Source organism: Protopterus annectens, chromosome 2.part1 (genome assembly GCF_019279795.1).
Source record: "Protopterus annectens isolate FY-2018-M chromosome 2.part1, PAN1.0, whole genome shotgun sequence".
Classification (NCBI taxonomy): Eukaryota; Metazoa; Chordata; order Ceratodontiformes; family Protopteridae; genus Protopterus; species Protopterus annectens.
In genome coordinates this window covers 1,338,910,349-1,338,932,019 of record NC_056729.1, presented here as the reverse complement: position 1 = coordinate 1,338,932,019, position 21,671 = coordinate 1,338,910,349, and the positions used below count along the sequence as shown (strand labels likewise).

The following is a 21,671-nucleotide window of genomic DNA, read 5'->3' as shown; positions in this document are numbered from 1 at the left end:
TTCAGTCTGGTCAGAAGGCAGGTTGGTATGGTATCTGGCTTCAGAGAAGCAATGTTCTAGGCTTTGGAAAGTGCTTTAAGGACTTTTTCTTGGGAGGTTTGGGGGGGGCGTAGATATGGTCTGGGAATGTAGGGGGTTGGGGGGGTGAAGTTATATCTAAATTTATCTGCTAGCAGAATGGCTATGTCATCAGGCTCTGGGGGGGTGAAGTTATATCTAAATTTATCTGCTAGCAGAATGGCTATGTCATCAGGCTCTAATTAAGTGATAGCATTTACTAATAGCACTGTACAGTGCTGTCATTCTTTATAACATAATTAAAATATAAAGGACACCAAACAACAGCAATGTTATTTCATGCAGTAAACACAATTCGTTTAACAATTCTCATTCACGCTTAACATTTCACAAATTGTTCAGTTCCTTCCTTTCTTTAAAGCTCATTCCTACTGAACATTATTCCACTTGCATTGTTCCCACAGATTCCATTTACTTCTATGTAATTTAATTTCTTCCTTTCTCTAAGGACCCCACCTCCAGTTCTTTTATTTACTTGACAATATTCAGGACTTCAGCTACAGCTGGTTTATATTTTGACTTCCATTTTCCAGTAATTGCATTATTTAGTAACCATTGGCATTAAACTTAGTAAAGTATTTTATATATATATATATATATATATATATATATATATATATATATATATATGTTTGTCTTTCGGCTTTTTCTCAGTAAGGGGTCGCCACAGCGGAACTGCAGTCCGCTAATGATTGGCAGCAGATTTTTACGAAACGCAGAGGTGCCAGCTCGACGCCCAACCTTCAACTAAGGCACACCCATTTACGCACGCATGGCTTTTGAACGCTACCCAACCGCGGGGAGGACATGCAGACTCCACACAGAAGGCCCTCCCAAGCCAAGCTGAGAATCGAATGAGAGAACCTCTTGCTGTGAGGTAACAACGCTACCACTGTACCACCATGGAATATATATCTATATCTCTCTCTCTCTCTGCATATATATATATATATATATATATATATATATATATATATATATATGTATATGTATATATGTATATATATAGTTCCACTTTGAACCATCGAATGTTCAGAACATCGACATTCTAATTATCGAGATCAGAACATCGATGTTCAGAACATCAAAGGTTCAAAGTGGAAGTGCCAGGTAAGTAAAATTTTGGGTGTGTATGCAGGGCAGCAAGGTGCCCTGCATGTTGTGTGTGTGTGCCATCTGAGTGTTGTCATTGCAGTTAGTAAATCTCCGATTTAGCGCTACTGCATATACCGGTAAATGTGAGATTTCCTTACCCCACTGTAGTGCGATCTTGGAGATGGAATATTAAAGTAGGGGTGTGGGGGGGTGCAGCGGGGGTGAAGCCCCCCTGCATAAAATCGTTTTTTAAAGTTTTTTTGTTTTTGTGTGGCTCATTTTGAACCTTCGATGTTCTGAATATCGATGTTCTAATCTCGATGATCAGAATTTCGATGTTGTGAACATTCGATGGTTCAAAGTGGAACCATATATGTACATACACATATATATATATATATATATATATATATATATATATATATATATATATATATAGATATATATATATATATATACGGTCACTTCACTGAAAGGGCACTTCGCTGAAAACTCATCTGACCGAAACTCATTTAATTGAAAGTTATATATGGCCTTCTCCCCACTGTAGTTCGATCCTGGAGTTAGTATATATAGTAAGGGGGTGTATGGAGGGGAAGCCCCCCACATACTTTGGCTATATATTGTCTTCTGCAGACTTTTATTCATTATACTTGTAAGCTTCCATGTGTATAGTTTAAAATGTTTATAATATGTGTGGGGGGGGGGGGTTCGCCTTTTGTGAAGACCCTGGGTGCAGCAGTAAAACAAAGGGCAGAGTGCAGAACTGATAGTGCCTCACACCTACTCTGAAGTGTAAGAACCTTCTATGTGATATCCACATTGGGATCTAAGGTATGTATGCATCTTTTAGATTTAAGGTTACCAAGAAGGTTTTGGGGGTAATCATGAACAGTATTTTTTGTAGATGTAGCATTTTGAATTTTGGGAGCTGTAAAAATTGGTTGAGCTTTGACAGGTCTACGATTAGCCTTCAAGTACCTTCTTTTCTGGTAACTAGGAATAGTCTGGAGTAGAAATCTTTTCGTTGTAAGGATTTTGGTGCAGGTTCCACGCAGCCTTGATTGTACAGAAGCTCTATACGGATTAAGGGCTCTGACTTTTGATTTGGAGGAATGTCTGGCAAGCCTGAGCAAATCAACAGTTGTATGAACTTGAGTTTGTAGTCTCTTTGAATGAAGTTTAGCATCAATAGATCCCTGCTAAGGATAGTCCAGTTCTTGTAGAAAAGTGGCAGTCTCTTCCCCAGCTTGGGGGGAGTGTCAGGAAGAGGAGAGGGACATGGGAGAAGGAATTGCCATGCAAAAGTCATGACTGCTCTCTGCTAGATCCCTGGGGACATGATGCCAAAGGCTTATTGGGGTCTGACTGCCACTGTCTAGTTCACTTGAGCTGTCTTTGGCTCCTTTCTCAACGAGGCTTCCTTTGTCTAGGCTTAAACTGGGAGGGGCTGGAAAGGACCAATGTTTGGTAAGATAATTCAAGATGAATTGAGGGGGCTGGACCTGAAGGAAGTCCTTGACAGTTTGCATGAACTTGGCCTTATCTTCCATTTTTTAAAGGACAGCTTCAGCCTTAGGACCAAAAAGAAAATCCTTGTCTAAGGAGGACATCTAAGAGACTGGGATTGACATGCTCAGGAAGGGACAGCTCTCCCAGCCAGACATGTCTTCTAATGATGGATACTGTGGCTGCCACCCTGCTGGAGGCTTCCAAGGCATCACAACTGCAGTGCAGAAAATGCTTAGCTACACAACAGCAGGATTTGCATAGATCCATTGACTCCTTTATGAGGGCATTATTTTCAATCCTAATCACTTTTTGTTTCATCTGGTCAAGAATAGTTTCCTGTTACTTTGCTGCATGAAACTGGCAATTCAAAACCCCCATGACAAGGGTAGCAGAGGTGCAGACTTTCTTTCTGAACCTGTCTGAGGTTTTCCTTGTCTGTAGGCAATGTTTTTTTTTTTTTAAAGGTGTTTATGAGAATCTAGAATCCTGTAAAATCTGTCAGGCTTTTGAGGGGCAGAGGAAGAGAGTCTGGTTGTAAACAAGAATCTAGGAATACACTGTCTGCCTCAACTGGCAAGGGGTTCATACTCAGTGAGATTAAGAAATTCCCTAATTCTCTTCTTGGTTTGGGCATGGTCCTGAGCTTCCCATACAAAGTGCTCCTTAGGGTATGAAATGTTTCCCCAAAGGAAATATCCTCAGGGGAAGGCTGAAGCAAGTTCTCTTCAGATTCAGAATCCCCATAGGTAGCAACATATGCAAGTTCCTCAAGGGTGGAGTCATCATGTTCAAAATCATCCTCAGAGTCAAAAGAGTTAGAAAATTTCTGCATTGGGGTATCGCTCTCTGTTTTGCCAGGGAAGGAGATGTCTGGATCTGACCACGGAAATCAAATCTTCAGTCATCCTCATCAGGTCTTTTTAGTAGGCCTGGGAGTGGGAGCCAGTAAGCCTAGACTGAGGTAAGGTAGGTGTAGCTTTTTTGTGACGAACTTTAGCTTTTAACCTAGAGACGGCCTCCAGACTAGTACCTGAATGAACACCCAACTTCCGCAAGAGGTAGGCTGAAGCAATCTCCTGGCAATGTGAAGTGCATCATCATTTTTAGAGTAGGTGTCGGAAGCAGGAGCCTGCAAAGTGGTTCCAGACCCAACCAATGAGCTACGTCCTTCAGCCTGTAAGGAAGTAGAGGGACCCCAGAGGCATACTGTACTCTGAATTGGTCTTGATAAAGGCCAGTGCCACCACCTCAGTCGTTGAAGGCACCTCACCTTCTTTGACAATCACAAGCCTAGAAGGACTGGCCCATGAAGAACAAGTGGCATCTGAGGTCCTAAATCTGAAGCATTTTTCCTTTTCCCACGTAGGGAGATCTGCATCAGCTCAGCTGGTGGATGACATGGTACGTGACTGGGTAATGACTCACTAAAATGTTTAGCTAGAATCTCAGCCCTATGCTTGACAGTTCTGTTATTAAAGTGACCACAAACCAGCAGTTAAGAATGTAGTGTTCTGGCCCTATACAAGTCACACAGAAGGACTGAAAGTCCTGGTGTGGTGTCTGTTTGCCACAATGGAGACAGTTATTAACTATCTCTGACATTAGTCAAAAAGAACATGAAAAGTTCCCCACTGGGGTACTCAGCTTTAGATGTCTTCTTTCTCTGGTGTGGACTGATTGACGCACTGACTAGCACTCTGCTTCACTCTCCGACTGCAAGAAAGAACTGAGGTCATGGTGCCAGCCAATTCCCTTTACACCCAAATGTAGTGATGTCTGACAAGGCATCTGCCAGCTTCAGGAGGAGGGGAAAATATTCTCCAGTGGTCAGATTAGCAAAGGGCTTCCATGGCAGGAAATCCCTTAAGTCAGGACTGCAACAGTGAAACAAGAACAACATCAATCCTTCTTTTAATAAAGATACATTTGTCAGCTGATCTCTTGATAAGTACAATACTCTTCCTTCTGCTACTTTTGGCCAATGATCTAGGGTGATCAAAGTTAAAGACTTTCAAACTGCAAAGCTCTTAGTATTTTCATGCAGCATGCTTCTCTAAAGTTGTACAGGGTCATAATGAACTACATCAATAAGCAAGAAAGAGGGTTTCAAGCATTCTGAAGGTCATTCTGTTTGAAGTCTTCCTGAGGAAGTGGCTGATTCTGTGGCACAAAGCCCTGAGAACAACTAGATGACCAAAGGTTGACTAGCTACCCAGTGCTCGAGTATAAGGATGGGGATGGTGACGGTGAGTGGTCAATACCAGCTTGACCATTCTGGGGAGGACAGAGTCTGCCTAGACAATTGTAATAATAATAATAATAATAATAATAATAATACCAGTAGAGGCTGTGAGCTACTGGAAAACAGCATGAAGTGCTGAGTGAATGCAGCAAATAGTTGGGCCTGATATCAGCAACTGCTAACATCAGGCTGCTATGAAGACAACAGCGGGTAAATAAGCATGAGAAATATGATTTCCTAAATGAACTCCAACAGGAAAAAGGGGAAAGTTGACAGTTGACAGGTACAGAGGAGAAAAACAAGCAAACAAACAAAAATAAAGTATTCCTGAGGAAAAACAGACGTTTTGTTTGATAAAGCAGTAAACTCATTTTGTTCTTTGTGCTTGCATGAATGTCTTAAATTTTAGTTGGGAAAATCAGGATAAAACATGCGCCACTAAAACAGAAAATACAAATTTAGTCTCAATCTTCTAAGTGTTAGGAAAACTGAGGCAAGGAGGATTCATCCTCCTTTAAGACCATTTCTCCTTTAATAGTGAGGAAGGATTTTCAAAAGGAAAAGTGGTCAGTGGAACAGTATGCACAGCTAAACATGTTAATGAAGGACTTCTCCTGGAAGTTGGAGGGCAGCTTTTGGTGGGAAGAGTCCTAATGATCCAGAACCCCAAAAGAGTTTAGGCTATCAGCACATGACTTCTCATGATCCAAATCTAAAACCTGTTAGTAATATTCAAAAAGAACAGCACTTTGCCCCAAGTGATCAGAACGTTATATACAGCAAACAGAAAAGATGTACATCAAAAAATGACATTCCCAAGATCATTTGTCAAATTTCAAAGTTAAAAGTAAAGAATATTTTTTTATTGCAAAACTTTAACTCTTTAAGCTTGCTGGCAAAGGGGGTACAGCCGACAGGGTAGAAAAGCATGAGGCCAGCACAGACTGCACCTGCAAAAATTAAATAAATAAATAATACCAATGCAATGTTACAGAACATAACCCAACCACTGGGGATGCACAAGCCAGTGCAATTCTTTGTGCCAGTCCCAAGTCCGCATAAATGGGGAGGGTTGTGTCAGGAAGGGCATCGGGCGTAAAACTTCGGCAAATTATTAATGTGGACAGCAGTAAATATTTACATACCGGATCGGTCGAGGCCTGGGTTAACAACGACTGCCACCAGTACTGTTAGCCAACAGGATGCTGGCAGAAATTGGGCTACTGTTGGCCGAAGGAGGAGAAAGTACAGTTTTGTACCTACCATAAATGTAGATGTTCGACTGTTCACACTGCTGCAGTCATTACACTTGGGTTATCCTGCCGTCAGGCGGTCCCGCAGTCGGCCAGAGTTCCAAAGTCTTGGTCCGGCGTTGGTTGCTGTCACTTCTTCCCGGACGTCAGTGCACCAGGGGTATATAAGATGCATCCGACGCCATTTTCTTCAGTTTTTCTTGCCCCAGATGTCAGGTGCCCCCAAGTAGGTAGGAAACACATATTGCTAATAAAATATATACATATAAAATAAAAACAATACCTTCAGTTACAAGCAAATACACCACAAAGGTTGTATAGGATAGAAAGGCATAGATAAGTCAAGCTAGTTCAGAGGGGATGGAGGGAGGGTAACCTGGACAGCAGCAGTGTGAACACTCAAACATCTACATTTATGGTAGGTACAAAACTGTACTATGTTCATCGTGTCACACTGCTGCAGTCGTTACACTTGGGTAGAATCCCAAAGCTACGGTTGGGTGGCTGGTCTACAAAGAGTTAGGATTGGCTATGAGGTCCTGCAGAACTGCAGTGGCAAATCCTGCTCTGGATATGGAGTAAAGAGGCAAGTGGTAATGCTTGGTAAAGGTGTGCACTGAACTCCAAGTTGCAGCCTCCAAAATTTCCTTGGTAGGTACTCCTCTGAGAAAGGCTGTTGAAGTGGCTGTTGCCCTGGAGGAATGTGGCCTAATGTTATTAGGGACTGATTTTCCATGCTGTGTGTAGTAGTAACGAATACAGTGTCCTATCCATTTGGATATAGTCTGCTTTGAGATAGCCTTGCCCTGTGATCCTGCAGCATTTGCTACAAACAGTTGCTCAGTTTTCCTGAAAGCTTTTATTTTGTCCAAGTAGAAGCGTAGCTGCCTGTGTATGTCCAAAGAGTGCAGAAGTTTCTCCCCTTTATTCTGGGGGTTTGGATAAAAAGTTGGCAAATGGATGGTTTGGTTAAGAGCCACACTAGATACCACCTTTGGCATAAAGGTAGGGTTTGTCCTTAAAGAAACCCTGTCCTGATGAAAAATTATAAAAGGTTCCACTGCCATTAATGCCTGTAACTCTGAGACTCTTCGTGCTGAAGTTACTGCCAGGAGCAGAGCTGTTTTCCATGATAAAAATTTTAGATCGGCTGTATTGTCTGGCTCAAAAGGTGGCAGGGTCAGTTTTTCCAAAATGAAATTGAGGTCCCAAGTTGGTGTTGGTGCTCTCCGGGACGGTCTTATGTTTTTAGCCCCTCTGAGGTACTGCTTTAGTAAGGGATGAGAGAATAAAGGAGGATCCGTGTTGTAATGTGCTGAAATGGCAGAGGCGTGGATCTTAATTGATGAGAAGGATAGGCCTTTGTCCAGCATCTCAGTTAAGTATTGTAAAATCTGAGGAATGTTTGGGACAAGAGGGTCAAGGCTTTGAGCCTGGTTCTAAGCGCAGAATCTCTTCCATTTTTCTGAGTAAGCTTTCCTGGTGCTAGGCCTCCTGGCCTCCAAAATGACATCCATAACAGCTTTAGAGAGAGGTGTTGCCTGTTTGACTAATGAATCTGCCATGCAGCCAGGTTTAGGGTTTTGAGCTGACTGTGCAGGATCTGATTGTTTTCAGAAGATGTGGAAACTGAGGCAACATCCATGGTGGGCCTTGAGCTAAGTTCTTTACGATTGGGTACCAGTGCTGGTGTGGCCAGTCTGGAGCAATCAGGATCATCTGTGTTTTTTTTTGTCTGGCTTTTAGGAGTACCTTTGAAAGGAGAGGCAGTGTTGGGAAGGCATAAACTTTTAGGTTTTTCCAGCTGAACGAGAGAGCATCCACTTTCCATGCTTGTGTGTGATAAGTCCTTGTGCAGAATTTTTGCAATTCAGTGGGGAGGCAAAAAGATCAATGTTTGGGCATCCCCATTTTTGCGTTATCATGCTGAAGATTTGTGGATTCAATTTCCATTCGTGAGGGTCCATGATATTTCTGCTTAGATCGTCTGCCAGAGTATTTCTTTCCTGGCAGGAATTGTGCTTGCAGATGAACTTGATACGTTAGAGCTGTGTTCCACAAGGTCATGGCTTGCCTGCATAGGGGGTAAGAATGAGTGCCCCCTTGCTTATGTACCACATTACTGTGGTGTTGTCTGTCTTTAATAATAATTGTCCTGGATGCAGAAGGTCCTTGAAAGCTGTTAGGGCATTTTGAACAGCCAACATCTCTTTTTGACTGATGTGAAGATGCATTTGGTCTGTGGTCCACTTGCCCTGAATGCATTTTCCTGCCATGTGTGCTCCCCAGGCATAATCCGAAGCATCTGTTGTTAGAGTCTGCCTGGCTGTGGGTAGGTTTAAAGGCTGACCCTTGTTTAGGTGACATGCCTGTGCCCACCATCGAAACTCCTGTTGTAGGCAGGGAATCATTGGTATTACTGCTTCTAAACTGTGAGAGTGTTGAGTCCAAACACTTTTTAGGTACCACTGTAATTTCCTCATATGCAATTTGGCATATGGTATTAGTAGTATGCAGGATGCCATGAATCCCAGGGCCTGCAGAATTATTCTTGCAGGGAGATGGGACTTTTTTGCCATTAATTGAAAATATTGAGTTAGTTGAACTTGTTTGTCTGGCGTGAGATAAGCCATCTGGGCCGTTGTATTTAAGCTGGCACCCAGGAATATAATCTGTTGTGAGGGCACTAGTTTTGACTTCTTTTCGTTTACTGTGTACCCTAGAGAAATTAGCAATCTTTTTACAAACGCCAGATGCTGTAGAAGAATGTCCTTTGTCTCTGCTTGAATGAGGCAGTCGTCCAGGTATGGATATATTTGAATTCCTTTTTGTCTGCAAAATGCAATTACTGGTGCCAGGCACTTTGTAAAGACCCTGGGTGCAGTAGATAAGCCAAAGGGCAGTGCAGAGAATTGGTAGTGCATTGTACCAGCTTTGAATCTGAGGTATCTTCTGCAATTTTGTCTGATAGGGACATGCAGGTATGCCTCTTTGAGGTCCAGAGTAACAAGCCAAGCCTTCTTGCCCAGCATGGGTAGAAGCTGCTGTAATGTCAACATTTTGAATTTCGGAATATCCATTTAGAATTGAAAGGTCTAGTATGGGCCTCCAGGCCTTGCCCTTTCTGGGGACCAGGAAGAGTCTTGAGTAAAAGAGTAAAATCCTTGTCCTTGTTCCTGTTGTGGTACTTTTTGAATAGCTCTCATGTCCATGAGGGCTGAAATTTGTTTTTGTGCCTCTGCCCATTGATTTTGTGGCAGGTCTGGCATTCCTTTCAGCCTTGGTAAAGTATGAAAGTGGAACCTGTAACCTTGAAACACAATATTCAGAACCCATTTGTCTTGGGTGATTGTTTGTCAGTTTTGAGAAAAAAGTGCTAGTTTTCCCCCTAAGGGGGCTGCCAAAAGTGAAGTGCTTGGCGTACGAAGGGGGAAGTCATTGGGACTGTTTCCTGTAAGGTTGAGACTTGTCCTCACCTCCCTTTGGGGTTGAGGTGCCCCACTGTCGTTGTCTGTTAGAGCCTTGGAGTTGAGATCTGCTCCTTGGGCGTCTGTATCTGCCTCTCTGTGGCCTGTCTGACACTGGAAAGGACCAATTCTTTGTTGGCCAATTTCTGCCAAATCGAGGTGGCTGTACTTGTAAGAAATCCTTGACTGCTTGCATAGATTTAGCTTTATCTTCCATTTTCTTTAACACCTCTTCTGCCTTAATACCAAACAAGATATCATGCTGTAAAGGAGCATCCAATAATTTTGCCTTAACATGATCAGGTAAACTCTGTTCCTTTAACCAAGCATGTCTTCGAATCACAGAACCTGTAACTGCTGCTCTACAAGAGGCCTCTAAAGAATCAAAACCACATTGTAGAGTATGTTTTCCCATCTGTTCTACTGCATGTAATAAATCCTGCATTTCTTTATAGTCAGGAGCTTCTGAGCTCGCAAGCATTTTCTGTTTTAACTGAGCCATTAAATATTGTTGGTACTTAAGCATGTGAAACTGGCAATTTAAAGCCCTTACTGCTAAAGTTGCAGAAGTGTAAACTTTCTTCCTCCATCTATCCAAAGCTCAGGAATCTCTGTCAGAGGGTACTGGAATTTTTGCAATGGAAGCCTTAACCCCTTTTGGACCCTGGGAAATAGTTTCTGAATCAGCAGAAGGGTTTTTATAAAGAAACTTGTGAGAGTCAGGGACTCTGTAGTACCTATCTGGCTTGGCTGATGCAGGGGGCAAAGAATCAGGAGATAAGCTGGATTCAGAGAACACATCATCCACAATATCTAGCAAAGGCGGAATAGCCAGGGGGCCTGTGCTGAGGCAATAAAAGGAAATCCGTGAGCCCTTTCTTGGATTCTGAATAATCCTGACTTTCCCAATGGAAATGCACCCTCATGGTATGTAAAGTTTCCCCAAGAGAATAATCCTCAGGAGGAGAGGCTGAAGGGATAGATTCTTTAACATCAGAGTCCTCATAAGGGGGTAGAGAGTATCCCTGGTCTGAAGAGGAATCAGAGGAAATGGAAACCTGATCAGAAAAATCATTGTCTGTATTCTGCCTAGGTCTTTTCTCAGGAGGGGGATGGGAACCCCTGATTAGAGTAATGAGGTTTTCGGCCATTTTAAGCATGTGTCTCTTAGGCACGGAGGACTGTCCAGGAGAATGCTGTACTTGCTTCTTTGTCTTTAATGGTACTTTTGTCTTGGCTGTTGCTTTAATGGTAAGTTGTGAAGGTCTGAAAACACCCTCAGAAGCCGATGCCTGCTCAGCGGCTCCAGACCCATCTGAGGGATTAGTTTCCGTAGGCCCAATACCTTGAGTTTCCAGAGGCCTAGTTGTCTCCACGTGGGAGTCGGAGGCGGCCTGTGGCTCTGAGGTAGCAGGTGTCAGGGGCTGCGAAAGCGCCTTACTGACAACCGGCGAACTGGCGACTGGCCTAGAAGAGGTTTCGTTGTTGGTTTTGGACCTCGGATGCCTGTCTTTATCCTTGTCTTTGTGTTTTTTTGGAATTGCGGTTGTCGGTTGATCCGACGGCATAGTATAATTGAACCTTCGGCCAAAGTAGTGCAAAGCAAAATCAAAACGTCTTTTTATAGTGCGTTTGTTAAATCTAGCACAAAACCGACAACTAGTGACGTCGTGATCAGGGCCTAGGCATGGAATACAGTAAGAGTGGAAGTCCTTATGAGGTATTTGCTTCCCACAAGAAATACAATTATTAACTTTTTCTGACATCGGTCTGAGGCAAGAAAAAAGATTCCCCAACGGGGTACTTAGCTTTATTGAAGACTTCGGATCTGAAATTCGACTTCGAAAATCTCAGGAGTCGGCCGACCGGCACTTGCGAACTGCTTCTGCTTCAGGCACCGCGTGGCAAGAAAGACTGAAGAAAATGGCATTGGATGCATCTTATATACCCCGGCACACTGACGTCAGGGAAGAAGCGACAGCAACCAACGCCGGACCAAGACTTTGGAACTCTGGCCGACTGCGGGACCGCCTGACGGCAGGATAACCCAAGTGTAATGACTGCAGCAGTTTAACACGATGAACATGAGGCAGAAGGCAAGGTCAAAGGCAGGAAGAGAGGAGAAAGGCAAGGACTGTGGTAGTGAGGGTCGGAACTTTTAATGTTGGCAGTATGACTGGTATAGGGAGAGAGCTAGCCGATATGATGGACAGAAGGAAGGTTGGTATATTGTGTGTGCAAGAGACCAGATGGAAGGGGAGTAAGGCTAGGTGTATCGGAGGTGGGTTCAAATTGTTTTATCATGGTGTGGATGGGAGGAGAAATGGCATAGGAGTTATCCTGAAGGAACAGTATGCTAAGAGTGTTTTGGAGGTGAAAAGAGTGTTGTATAGAGTGATGTTTATGAAGGTGGAAATTGATGGTGTAATGATGAATGTTGTTAGTGCATATGCTCCACAAGTTGGGTGTGCGATGGATGAGAAAGAAAAATTTTGGTGTGAGTAGGATGAAGTGGTGATGGCTGTACCAAAGGATGAGAGAGTAGTGATTGCAGATCTCAATGGGCATGTTGGTGAAAAGAACAGAGGGGATGAGGAAGTGATGGGTAGGTATGGTGTTAAACAAAGGAATGCAGAAGGTCAGATGGTAGTGGATTTTGCGAAAAGGATGGACATGGCTGTGGTGAATACATATTTTAACAAGGGAAAGGAGCATAGGGTGACATACAAGAGTGGAGGAAGATGCACACAGGTAGATTATATCTTATGTAGGAGGGCCAGTTTGAAGGAGATTGGAGACTGTAAAGTGGTGACAGGGGAAAGTGTAGTTTGGTAGCATAGGATGGTGGTTTGTAGGATGACACTGATGATCAAGAAGAGGAGGAGGAGTGTGAGGGCAGCACCAAGGATCAAATGGTGGAAACTGAAAAAGGGTAATTGTGAGGTGGAGTTCAGGGATGAGTTAAGACAGGCGCTAGATGGCAGTGAAGAGTTACCAAATAGCTGGGTAACTACAGCAGAGCTAGTAAGGGAGATGGCTAGAAAGGTGCTTGGTATGACATCTGGACAGAGGAAGGATGGCAAGGAGACATGGTGGTGGAATGAGGAAGTACTGGAGAGTATACAGAGAAAGAGGTTGGCAAAGAAGAAGTAGGATTGTCAGAGAGATGAAGAAAGGACAGGAGTATAAGGAGATGAGGTGCATGGCAAAGAGAGAGGTGGCAAAGGCTAAGGATAAGGCATATGAAGAGTTGTATGAAAGGTTGGAAACTAAGGAGGGAGAAAAGGACCTGTACCGATTGGCTAGACAGAGGGACCGAGCTAGGCAAGATGTGCAGCAGGTAAAGGTGATAAAGGATAATGAGGGAAACATACTCACAAGCGAGGAGAGTGTGTTGAGGAGATGGAAAGAGTAAGTTGAGGTGTTGATGAATGAAGAGAATGAGAGGGAGAGAAGGTTGGATGATGTGGGGATAGTGAATCATGAAGTGCAATGGATTAGCAAGGAGGAAGTAAAGATAGCTATGAAGAGGATGAAGAATGGAAAGACTGTTGGTCCAGATGACATGCCTGTGGAAGCATGGAGGTGTTTAGGTGAAATGACAGTGGAGTTTTTAACCAGATTGTTTAGTGAAATCTTGGAAAGTGAGTGGATGCCTGAGAAATGGAGAAAAAGTGTTTTGGTACCGATTTTTAAGAATAAGGGTGATGTGCACAGCTGTAGTAACTACAGAGGGATTAAACTAATCAGTCACAGCATGAAGTTATGGGAAAGTGCAGTGGAAGCTAGGTTAAGAAGGGATGTGACGATTAGTGATCAGCAGTATGGTTTCATGCCGGGAAATAGCACTACAGATGCGATGCTTGCTCTGAGAGTGTTGATGGAGAAGTACAGAGAAGGTCAAAAGGAGTTGCATTGTGTTTTTGTAGACTTAGAGAAAGCATATGGCAGGGTGCCTAAAGAGGAGTTGTGGTATTGTAACGAGGAAGTCGGGAGTGTCAGAGAAGTATGTAAGAGTGGTACAGGATATGTACGAGGGTAGTGTGACAGCGGTGAGGTCTGTGGTGGGAGTGACGGATGCATTTAAGGTGGAGGTGGGATTACATCAAGGATCAGCTCTGAGCCCTTTCTTATTTGCAATGGTGATGGACAGGTTGACAGACGAGATCAGACATGAGTCCCCGTGGACTATGATGTTTACAGATGACATTGTGATCTGTAGTGAGAGTAGGGAACAGGTGGAGGAGACCCTGGAGAGATGGAGATATGCTCTAGAGAGAAGAGGAATGAAGGTCAGCAGGACTAAGACAGAATATATGTGTGTGAATGAGAGGGAGGATAGAGGAATGGTGAGGATGCAAGGACTAGAGGTGGTGAAGGTGGATGAGTTTAAATACTTGGGATCAACAGTTCAGAGTAATGGTGAGTGTGGAAAAGAGGTGAAGAAGAGAGTACAGGCAGGATGGAGTGGGTAGAGAAGAGTGTCAGGAGTGATTTATGACAGACAAGTACCAGTAACAGTGAAAGGGAAGGTCTACAAGAGGGTAGTGAGATCAGCTATGTTATATGGATTGGAGACAGTGCCATTGACAAAAAGGCAGGAGGTAGAGCGGGATGTGGCAGAGTTAAAGATGTTAAGATTTGCACTGGGTGTGACGAGGGTGGACAGGATCAGGAATAAGTATATTAGAGGGTCAGCCCAGGTTGGAAGGTTTGGAGACAAAGCTAGAGAGGCAAGAGTACATTGGTTTGGACGTGTGCTTAGGAGAGATGCGGAGTATATTGGGAAAAAGATGCTAAGGATGATGCTTCCAGGTAAGAGGAAAAGAGGAAGGCCTAAAATAACGTTTACAGATGTGGTGAGAGAGGACATGCAGGTGGTTGGTGTGACAGAGCAAGATGCAGAGGACAGGAAGAAATGGAAACAGATGATCCGCTGTGGCGACCCCTAACGGGAAAAGCCGAAAGAAGAAGATGATGATGACCAATGTTACAGAACATGTAGTATATGACGCACTGTAACATGCAGCAAGACTAGGCACGTGCCAGCAGCCTGTACTCTGACATATACTGTGCGAACTGACCATCTACAAACGTTTAAGGACTCTGACTGGAATGGTAGAATTAAATATGCCTGTAGTTTTCTACTTATTTCTTGCTCTTTATTCTAAGTTTGCTATGATGCTACAATAAAAAATGTAATCAGAAATGTATCTAGAGTGTGGGAAAGGTGCAACTGCCTTGGGTGCAAGTTGTCAAGGGGGTACACTCACCAATTCTAAACAGCAATACTGCCACTTCAATCAGTACTGCAATTTAGAAGTGAGGCAATGCTCATAGTCAATCAAGTCAATAAAACATTTGTGGGTATGTAAATAGCTTGCATAAGCAATTTTTTTCCTCTTCAAGTTTGCAGAGGATATTTTTTATTTGCTGCTCACTTTTAGTTTGAGAAGGTACCAGCCCGGGGACTGCCCAGGGGCAGCAATTAGCCTAGTTACTGCTCTGATTGTAAACAACAAAATAGACATGCACTTTTATCAGCAATACAAAGTAGCAATTAGTTTTCAGAATTAACCATGTTTTCAACTTAACACCTATTGCATCAGCCTGTCAATTAACATTTTGAAAGAATAAATGATTTACCTGTCAATATAATATTTGGGCCACTCCCTCCACAGTTTGAATATAGATAGCTTGGTTTCAGCTGAAATGAATCTTGTAAATTGCCATGGCTTCCACCTAAACCCATCATCATTGCTTGGGAATAGCTGAGATTTGAACTTGGGTCAAAGTAAGTGCAACTGGTGGGCAGGCTATTAATTGGACTTTCCAACATGTTAAAGTGCTCCAGCTGTAAAGGAAGTTGAAAAGTCAGATGATGAATCTCTTGGCATTTCTCTCTTAGATACACATCACAATTCAGGACACAATGCAAAGCAAACAATCAAGAAACAGATACTGAAATTTAAAATTATGTACTCACCAAAATTCTGCAACTGTGTTGTCAGTTTTCATCCTTCCTTAACTGATGGATCTCTGCTCTGACCGTGGATCTGTCCTCAGCCACTTGACACACTTTAGGCTCTGTAGTACAATCTCCTCCTCTTATCCATAATCTGCGACCTACTCCTGACATACCTCAGATCGATTCTGCCCTCTATTTAGTTAATCACAATGTAAGAATATATAAGCAGGCAAAAGTAATCTGTGAGGTAAAGGACACAGAAGCTGAAAAGGTGGGAAAACAGAGGGGAGAACCAGATAAGTTGAACTCTGGAGACCACACAGCAGAAGCTAATCAGGAATATCTCTCAGGTCACACCATGAACCAGACGAAAAGTAAAGGGGGACACTTGGCTAAGGAGTTGAGGAAGGATGAAAACAGACGACAGAGAAACAGAGTTATGGTGAATATATAACTGTAATACTTGATGTGTTTTTTTTCATCCATTCCTCAACTGATGGGACAGAGTCCCCTGTTGGGAGTAATCTTGGGTGGTCTTCAAAGAAGGATATTCCAGAGTGCAGAGGAGCCAAAGGCTGCCCTATTTCTAGATACAATGTCTAACTCATAATGAGCTATAAAGGTATAAGCACTGGGCAATGTAGCAGCTGCATAGGTGCCATCTATTGATGTTTAGGACCAAAAAGCAGAGGATGTGGCTATAAACTTGTTGGAGTGTCCTTTAGGATGTTTGGATAATGACAGGCTTTTGGTCCTGTAAATAAAAGTAATACAACCAGTGAACCATCTGGCTAGTCACTTTTGTCATGCTGTGCCTAATTTAACTTTGGAAAAGGATACAAGCAGGTGCTCTGATTTTCTAAAATCTTTAGGTCTGTAAATGTAAAATCTGAGCTGCCTATGAACATTCAGTAGATGAAGCATGTATTCTCCCTTGTTTGAGAATTTTGGAAAGAAGACAGGTAGATTAACTGACTGGTTAAGCTTAGCTTCTGACACCACCTTAAGTAGGAAGGAAGTTAATCCTAGGTTAAATTCTGTCCTTGTGAAAAATCAGGTAAGGTGGTTGAGAAGAAAGTGCTTGGAATTCAGATACCTGTCTACTGAGATAATGGCAACTAGAAAAGAGTTTTCTAGGACAAAATCTTTAACTCTGTCTTTGCTGAAGGTTAGAAAGTGACGCTAAGTAAGGGCCTGAAGCTAGTAATGTGAGGTACCACAAAGGTACAGCATCTTTAACTGGCAGCTAAAGCAGGAAGGCACCTTTTAGAAAAGCTTTGCGCAACTTTAAGGAAACTAAGGATGAACGATCTACACCCAGGTGAATATTTGAGATGGCAGTCAAATGCACCTTGACAGTTGAAAAACTAACTCTTTTGCTGAAAATGGAGGCTAGAAAATGAAGAACAGCTGGAACCAGTGTGGAAAATGTTTTTAAGTGTCTCTGAAGGGCCCAAATAAAGATTATTTTTCCATTTACTTTTAAAAAGATTCCTGGTAGAGACTTTATGGGATGACTTAAGAATATGGCGAACATGGCTGGAAATCCCGGAACTTCTAGCTATCACTGGAAGTGGAGAAACATTTCAGAAGTTCATAGATGAATACTAAGCTAACTGCCCCGAAGGGTCATTTTTAAGCTTAGCCAGTAACTTGAGGTCAAAATCAAACCCTATACTTTGTGTCTCTGAGATGAAGACCTTAACCATTATGCCAAACAAACCCAAAAAACTACTTGTATCAAGATTACGTCACCCAGATGGGACTCAAACCCACAATACCTGGCTTAGGAGGCCAGTATCTTATCAATTAGGCCACTGGGGCCTAACTAAATGGTAAGCTGGTAATATTTCAATAGGGGATGGGTGGCAAACTGACAACAAGTTCATAGTTACTAGTCATCTCATCCAAAGGAGGACATGCTCAGGAGTGCAGCATCCCCATTTCCCCTTAAAGTTCATCATAGTATCAGGAATCCAGCTATATGATGTGGGAATAAAACCCACAGCCTTCTGCACCAAAGGCAAGTATGTTATTTGTTGTGCTACTAACGCTGCTAAATAAATTCTTAGCAATTCACCATGTCATTTTATCATCACTATGAGTAATTACCTTTTATGATACAACTGCTGAATGACAGTGGTATAAGTTCATTGGCAAGTACTATGTTAGCTGTTATTGTGGGTCATTTTAAGCCTAGCGAATACCCTTCAAAGATGAAAATCAAACCAACTCCCTTTTGGTTGTGAGGTAAACACTTTAGCCATTATACCAACTGCCAACCATGCAGTCAACCTGAGAGATCGTATGTCCAGGAGCGGCAACCAAGATGGATGAGACAGAAGGCCCTGAACAGGATCCAAAATTCAGGGAGGGTGAAGAAGATGAGGTGAAAGGAAGGGGAACCACACTTGGTGAGGCCAGAATGAGGCAATGAGGATCACCTTGCTCTTCCATTGGAAAGCTTTCTGAATAAATCTGGGGATAAAAGGAGTGGGAGGAAAGGTGTATAATAAACCGGAGGGACAATCGTGAACTACAGCATCTCTCTGCGACTCCTCCTCTGGGGATCTCAGGGCAAAGTACCTGCTGCACTTGGTAATGAAGGGAGAGGCAAAGAGGTTGCAGCATGGTTGACCCTATCAGTGAAAAATTATGTCCACCACTGACTGGTTGAGAGACCACTCATGAGAGAATAAAAAGGACTTGCTCAGTTTGTCTGATAGCACACTGCTTTTCCCCAGAATATGCATTACCAAGAGAAAGCAGTCAGAAGAGATCACCCATTACCAAACTCTTACTACCTCCCTGCAAAGTGAGTAAGATCTGGTTCCTCCTTGTTAGTTGATGTACTAGAACACTGGCATGTTGTCCATTCTGAAATGTAACCATCCCTAGCGGGAGAACATCTTGAAATGTCTGCATCACATATAGGACTGCTCTCATTTCTAGGACAGTGATGTGAAGCGCAACCTCCTTTCTGTTTCAGAACTTTGAGAATCTCGCCGAATTAAATGTCCTCAAGGGGTGATCTGGGGGGGGGACTTTTCCCCCTTCATCAAAGTCAGTATCTTAGGTTAATAACTCTTATAGATGGTGTAGGAGCCTCCTTTTACATGTCCGCTTCCAAGACAGCACTTCAGTGGAGGTTCTGGAGAGGATTCGGAAGAGCCAGCAGTGTCCTCAACGAGGACAGCCCCAAGGCTAGACCTGACTGGTTGTCGTGATGGGGCAAGATGAAAACACTCAGCTTCCATGGTAGACAGCTGAGTGTAGGGTGGACCCGAGGGGGGTTAAGGATGCCTTTTCCAATAAAGGGGAGAAAGCTCTTTCCATTACCTTGAAAACTGAAGGCATGTGGGCTCACAGCCTCACCCCCCCCCAACACTGGATCCGAAGAAGCCTCCTGTGAAAGCTGAAACCTGATCCCCAGGCTCCACTCTCAAGGCAGAGGTTGGAGCTGAAGCATCCAGTGCTGAAGCTCCAAGAGGAAGGGACACCTCCAAAACAACTGGAGTTGATCCCAACCCACTGGATCCGACAAGGATGGACCTGTCTGGGTCAAAGAAAAAATGTGGGAGCCAAAGAAAGGCAAGTCTTCAGATCTGACACAGACACACCCGTAAATCTCTGGTCTGAAAAGTCTGAAACCACTGGACAGATCTGAGTAGAAACTAAAGCTTGGGCTCACGTGTCCGATGGGAGACAGAGATGGCAAAACAACCCAAATGAGCCTGGGTTCTGGAAAATTATCTCATCATCGTGTCCACATCCACTTCTGATAGGCTCGTGGATGACCTGAGGGAAGACAAAGTTGATGGTGGCTGGGAAGCTCTTCCTGTAGGAAGACAGAATGAAGCCTTAAAGACACGGGTTCAGGAGAAAAAGTACAGTTTTGCACCTACCATAAATGTAGATGTCCGATAGGTATGCATCTGCAGTCATCACATATGGGTTGTCCTGCCGCAGGCAGCCCTTCGGTCGGCCGGATTCCAAAGTCTGGGTCCGGCGTCGGCTGATGTCGCCCTTTCCCCGACGTCAGAGCGCCTGAGGTATAAAAGCGTCAGCCGACGCCATCTTCCTCAGTGTTTCTTGCCCCAGATGCCAGGTGCCCTCCAAGGAAGGCTAAATTTGGAGAAATGCAATAAATTCCAAACATGCACAGAAATATATATATATATATATATATATATATATATATATATATATATTTATATATATCTAAATATAAAACAAATACACCATAATAGATAACCCCAGCTAGCTAAGAGAGGGAAAAGTACCCAAAAAATACCAAAGAGGGGAAGGAGGGAGGGTAAACCTGACTGCAGATGCATACCTATTGGACATCTACATTTATGGTAGGTAAAAAACTGTACTATGTCCTTCAAGGATGCATCTGCAGTCATCACATATAGGTAGAATACCATAGCCAATCTGGGGGTGGAGGATCTATGTAAAGGATGGTGTAGCTAAGATGCCCTGCAGGACTGCCGTAGCAAAGCCTGCTCTAGATCTGGAATATAAAGGTAAATTGTAATGCTTGGAAAATGTATGCACAGAACTCCATGTAGCAGCTTCTAAAATGTCCTTGGTAGCCACCCCTCTTAAGAAGGCTGTGGAGGTGGCTGTGGCTCTGGTGGAATGAGGTCTAATATTAGCTGGCACAGTTTTTCCATGAAAGGAATAACAAAAACTAATGCAATTCCCTATCCATTTTGAAATTGTCTGTTTGGAAATTGCTTTTCCTTGTGCACCAGCAGCATATGCTACCAACAGCTGGTCAGTCTTTCTGTAGCTTTTAGCTCTGTTAAGTAGTAGTGCAACTGTCTGTGTATGTCCAGGGTGTGCAGAAGTTTCTCCCCTTTGTTTTGTGGATTTGGAAAGAAGGTAGGCAGGTGAATAGCTTGGTTTAGTGAGACCCTGGATACCACCTTTGGCATAAATGAAGGATTGGTTCTCAATGAGACTTTGTCCTGATGAAAAATAAGAAATGGCTGTACTGCCATGAAGGCCTGTAACTCAGATACTCTTCTTGCTGAGGTTATGGCCAGAAGGAAGGCGGTCTTCCAAGACAGGAACTGTAGTTCTGCAGATGCTGCTGGTTCAAAGGGAGGCAGAGTTAGCTTTTCCAACACGAAGTTAAGGTCCCAAGTAGGCACTGGAGGTTTCCTTGGAGGATTGATGTTTTTAATTCCTCTTAGAAACTGTCTTAGGAAAGGATGAGAAAAGACAGGTGGATCAGTATTGTACTCTGCTGAAATTGCTGAAGCATGAATTTTAATGGAAGAGTAAGACAGGCCATTGTGGAGCATTTCTGCCAAGTATTCCAGGATATGTGCCATGTTCATCACTGTCGCATCTAGGCCCTTTGTGGTGCTCCAAGTGTGAAATCTTTTCCATTTTGCTGAATATGCCTTTCTTGTGGAAGGCCGGCGAGCTTCCATGATGATATCCTTCAATCTCTTGGATAGCTTATCCTGAGGAGGACTCAAGGTATTTTCCAAGCTGTTAGTTGCAAGGTTTTCAGGTTGGAATGCAGAGTTTTGTAATTGTGCTGTGTCAGGAGTAGTGGCCATTGAGGAAGAGGCCATGGTTTCGTGCGTGACATGCTCTTCAACAGTGGGTACCAGTGCTGTCTTGGCCAGTCCGGAGCGATAAGAATCACTTTTGGCTGCTCTGTCCTGATCTTCAGTAAGACCTTGGTCATTAATGGAAGAGGTGGAAATGCATACACTGTTAGAGTTCTCCAGCTGAAAGATAGGGCGTCCACTTTCCATGCTTGTGGGTGGTATGTCCTTGAGCAGAATTTCTTCAGCTGATGATTGTGGGGGGAGGCAAAAAGATCTATGTCTGGCCTTCCCCATGATTGTGTTATCTGTAGGAAGATGTCTGGGTGCAGCATCCATTCGTGTGCATCCATGATATTTCTGCTTAAGCTGTCTGCCAGTATATTGTCTTTTCCTGGCACAAACTGTGATTGCAGCTCTATATTGAGTTTCAAGGAAAGTTCCCATAGATTCATTGCCAGTCTGCAAAGAGGGTAGGAATGGGTG

At 43.3% G+C, this 21,671-nt stretch overlaps 1 protein-coding gene across 1 annotated transcript in view; it reads right to left on the bottom strand.

Moving 5' to 3' along the window:
- The window catches only part of CRTC3 (CREB regulated transcription coactivator 3), a 1,604,530-nt gene that overhangs the window by 115,243 nt on the left and 1,467,616 nt on the right, over nucleotides 1–21,671 (bottom strand). The window contains exon 15 of the mRNA XM_044063561.1: nucleotides 15,294–15,501. Within this exon, the coding sequence (XP_043919496.1) occupies nucleotides 15,294–15,501 (208 nt within the window). The remainder of the gene's footprint in view (nucleotides 1–15,293; nucleotides 15,502–21,671) is intronic.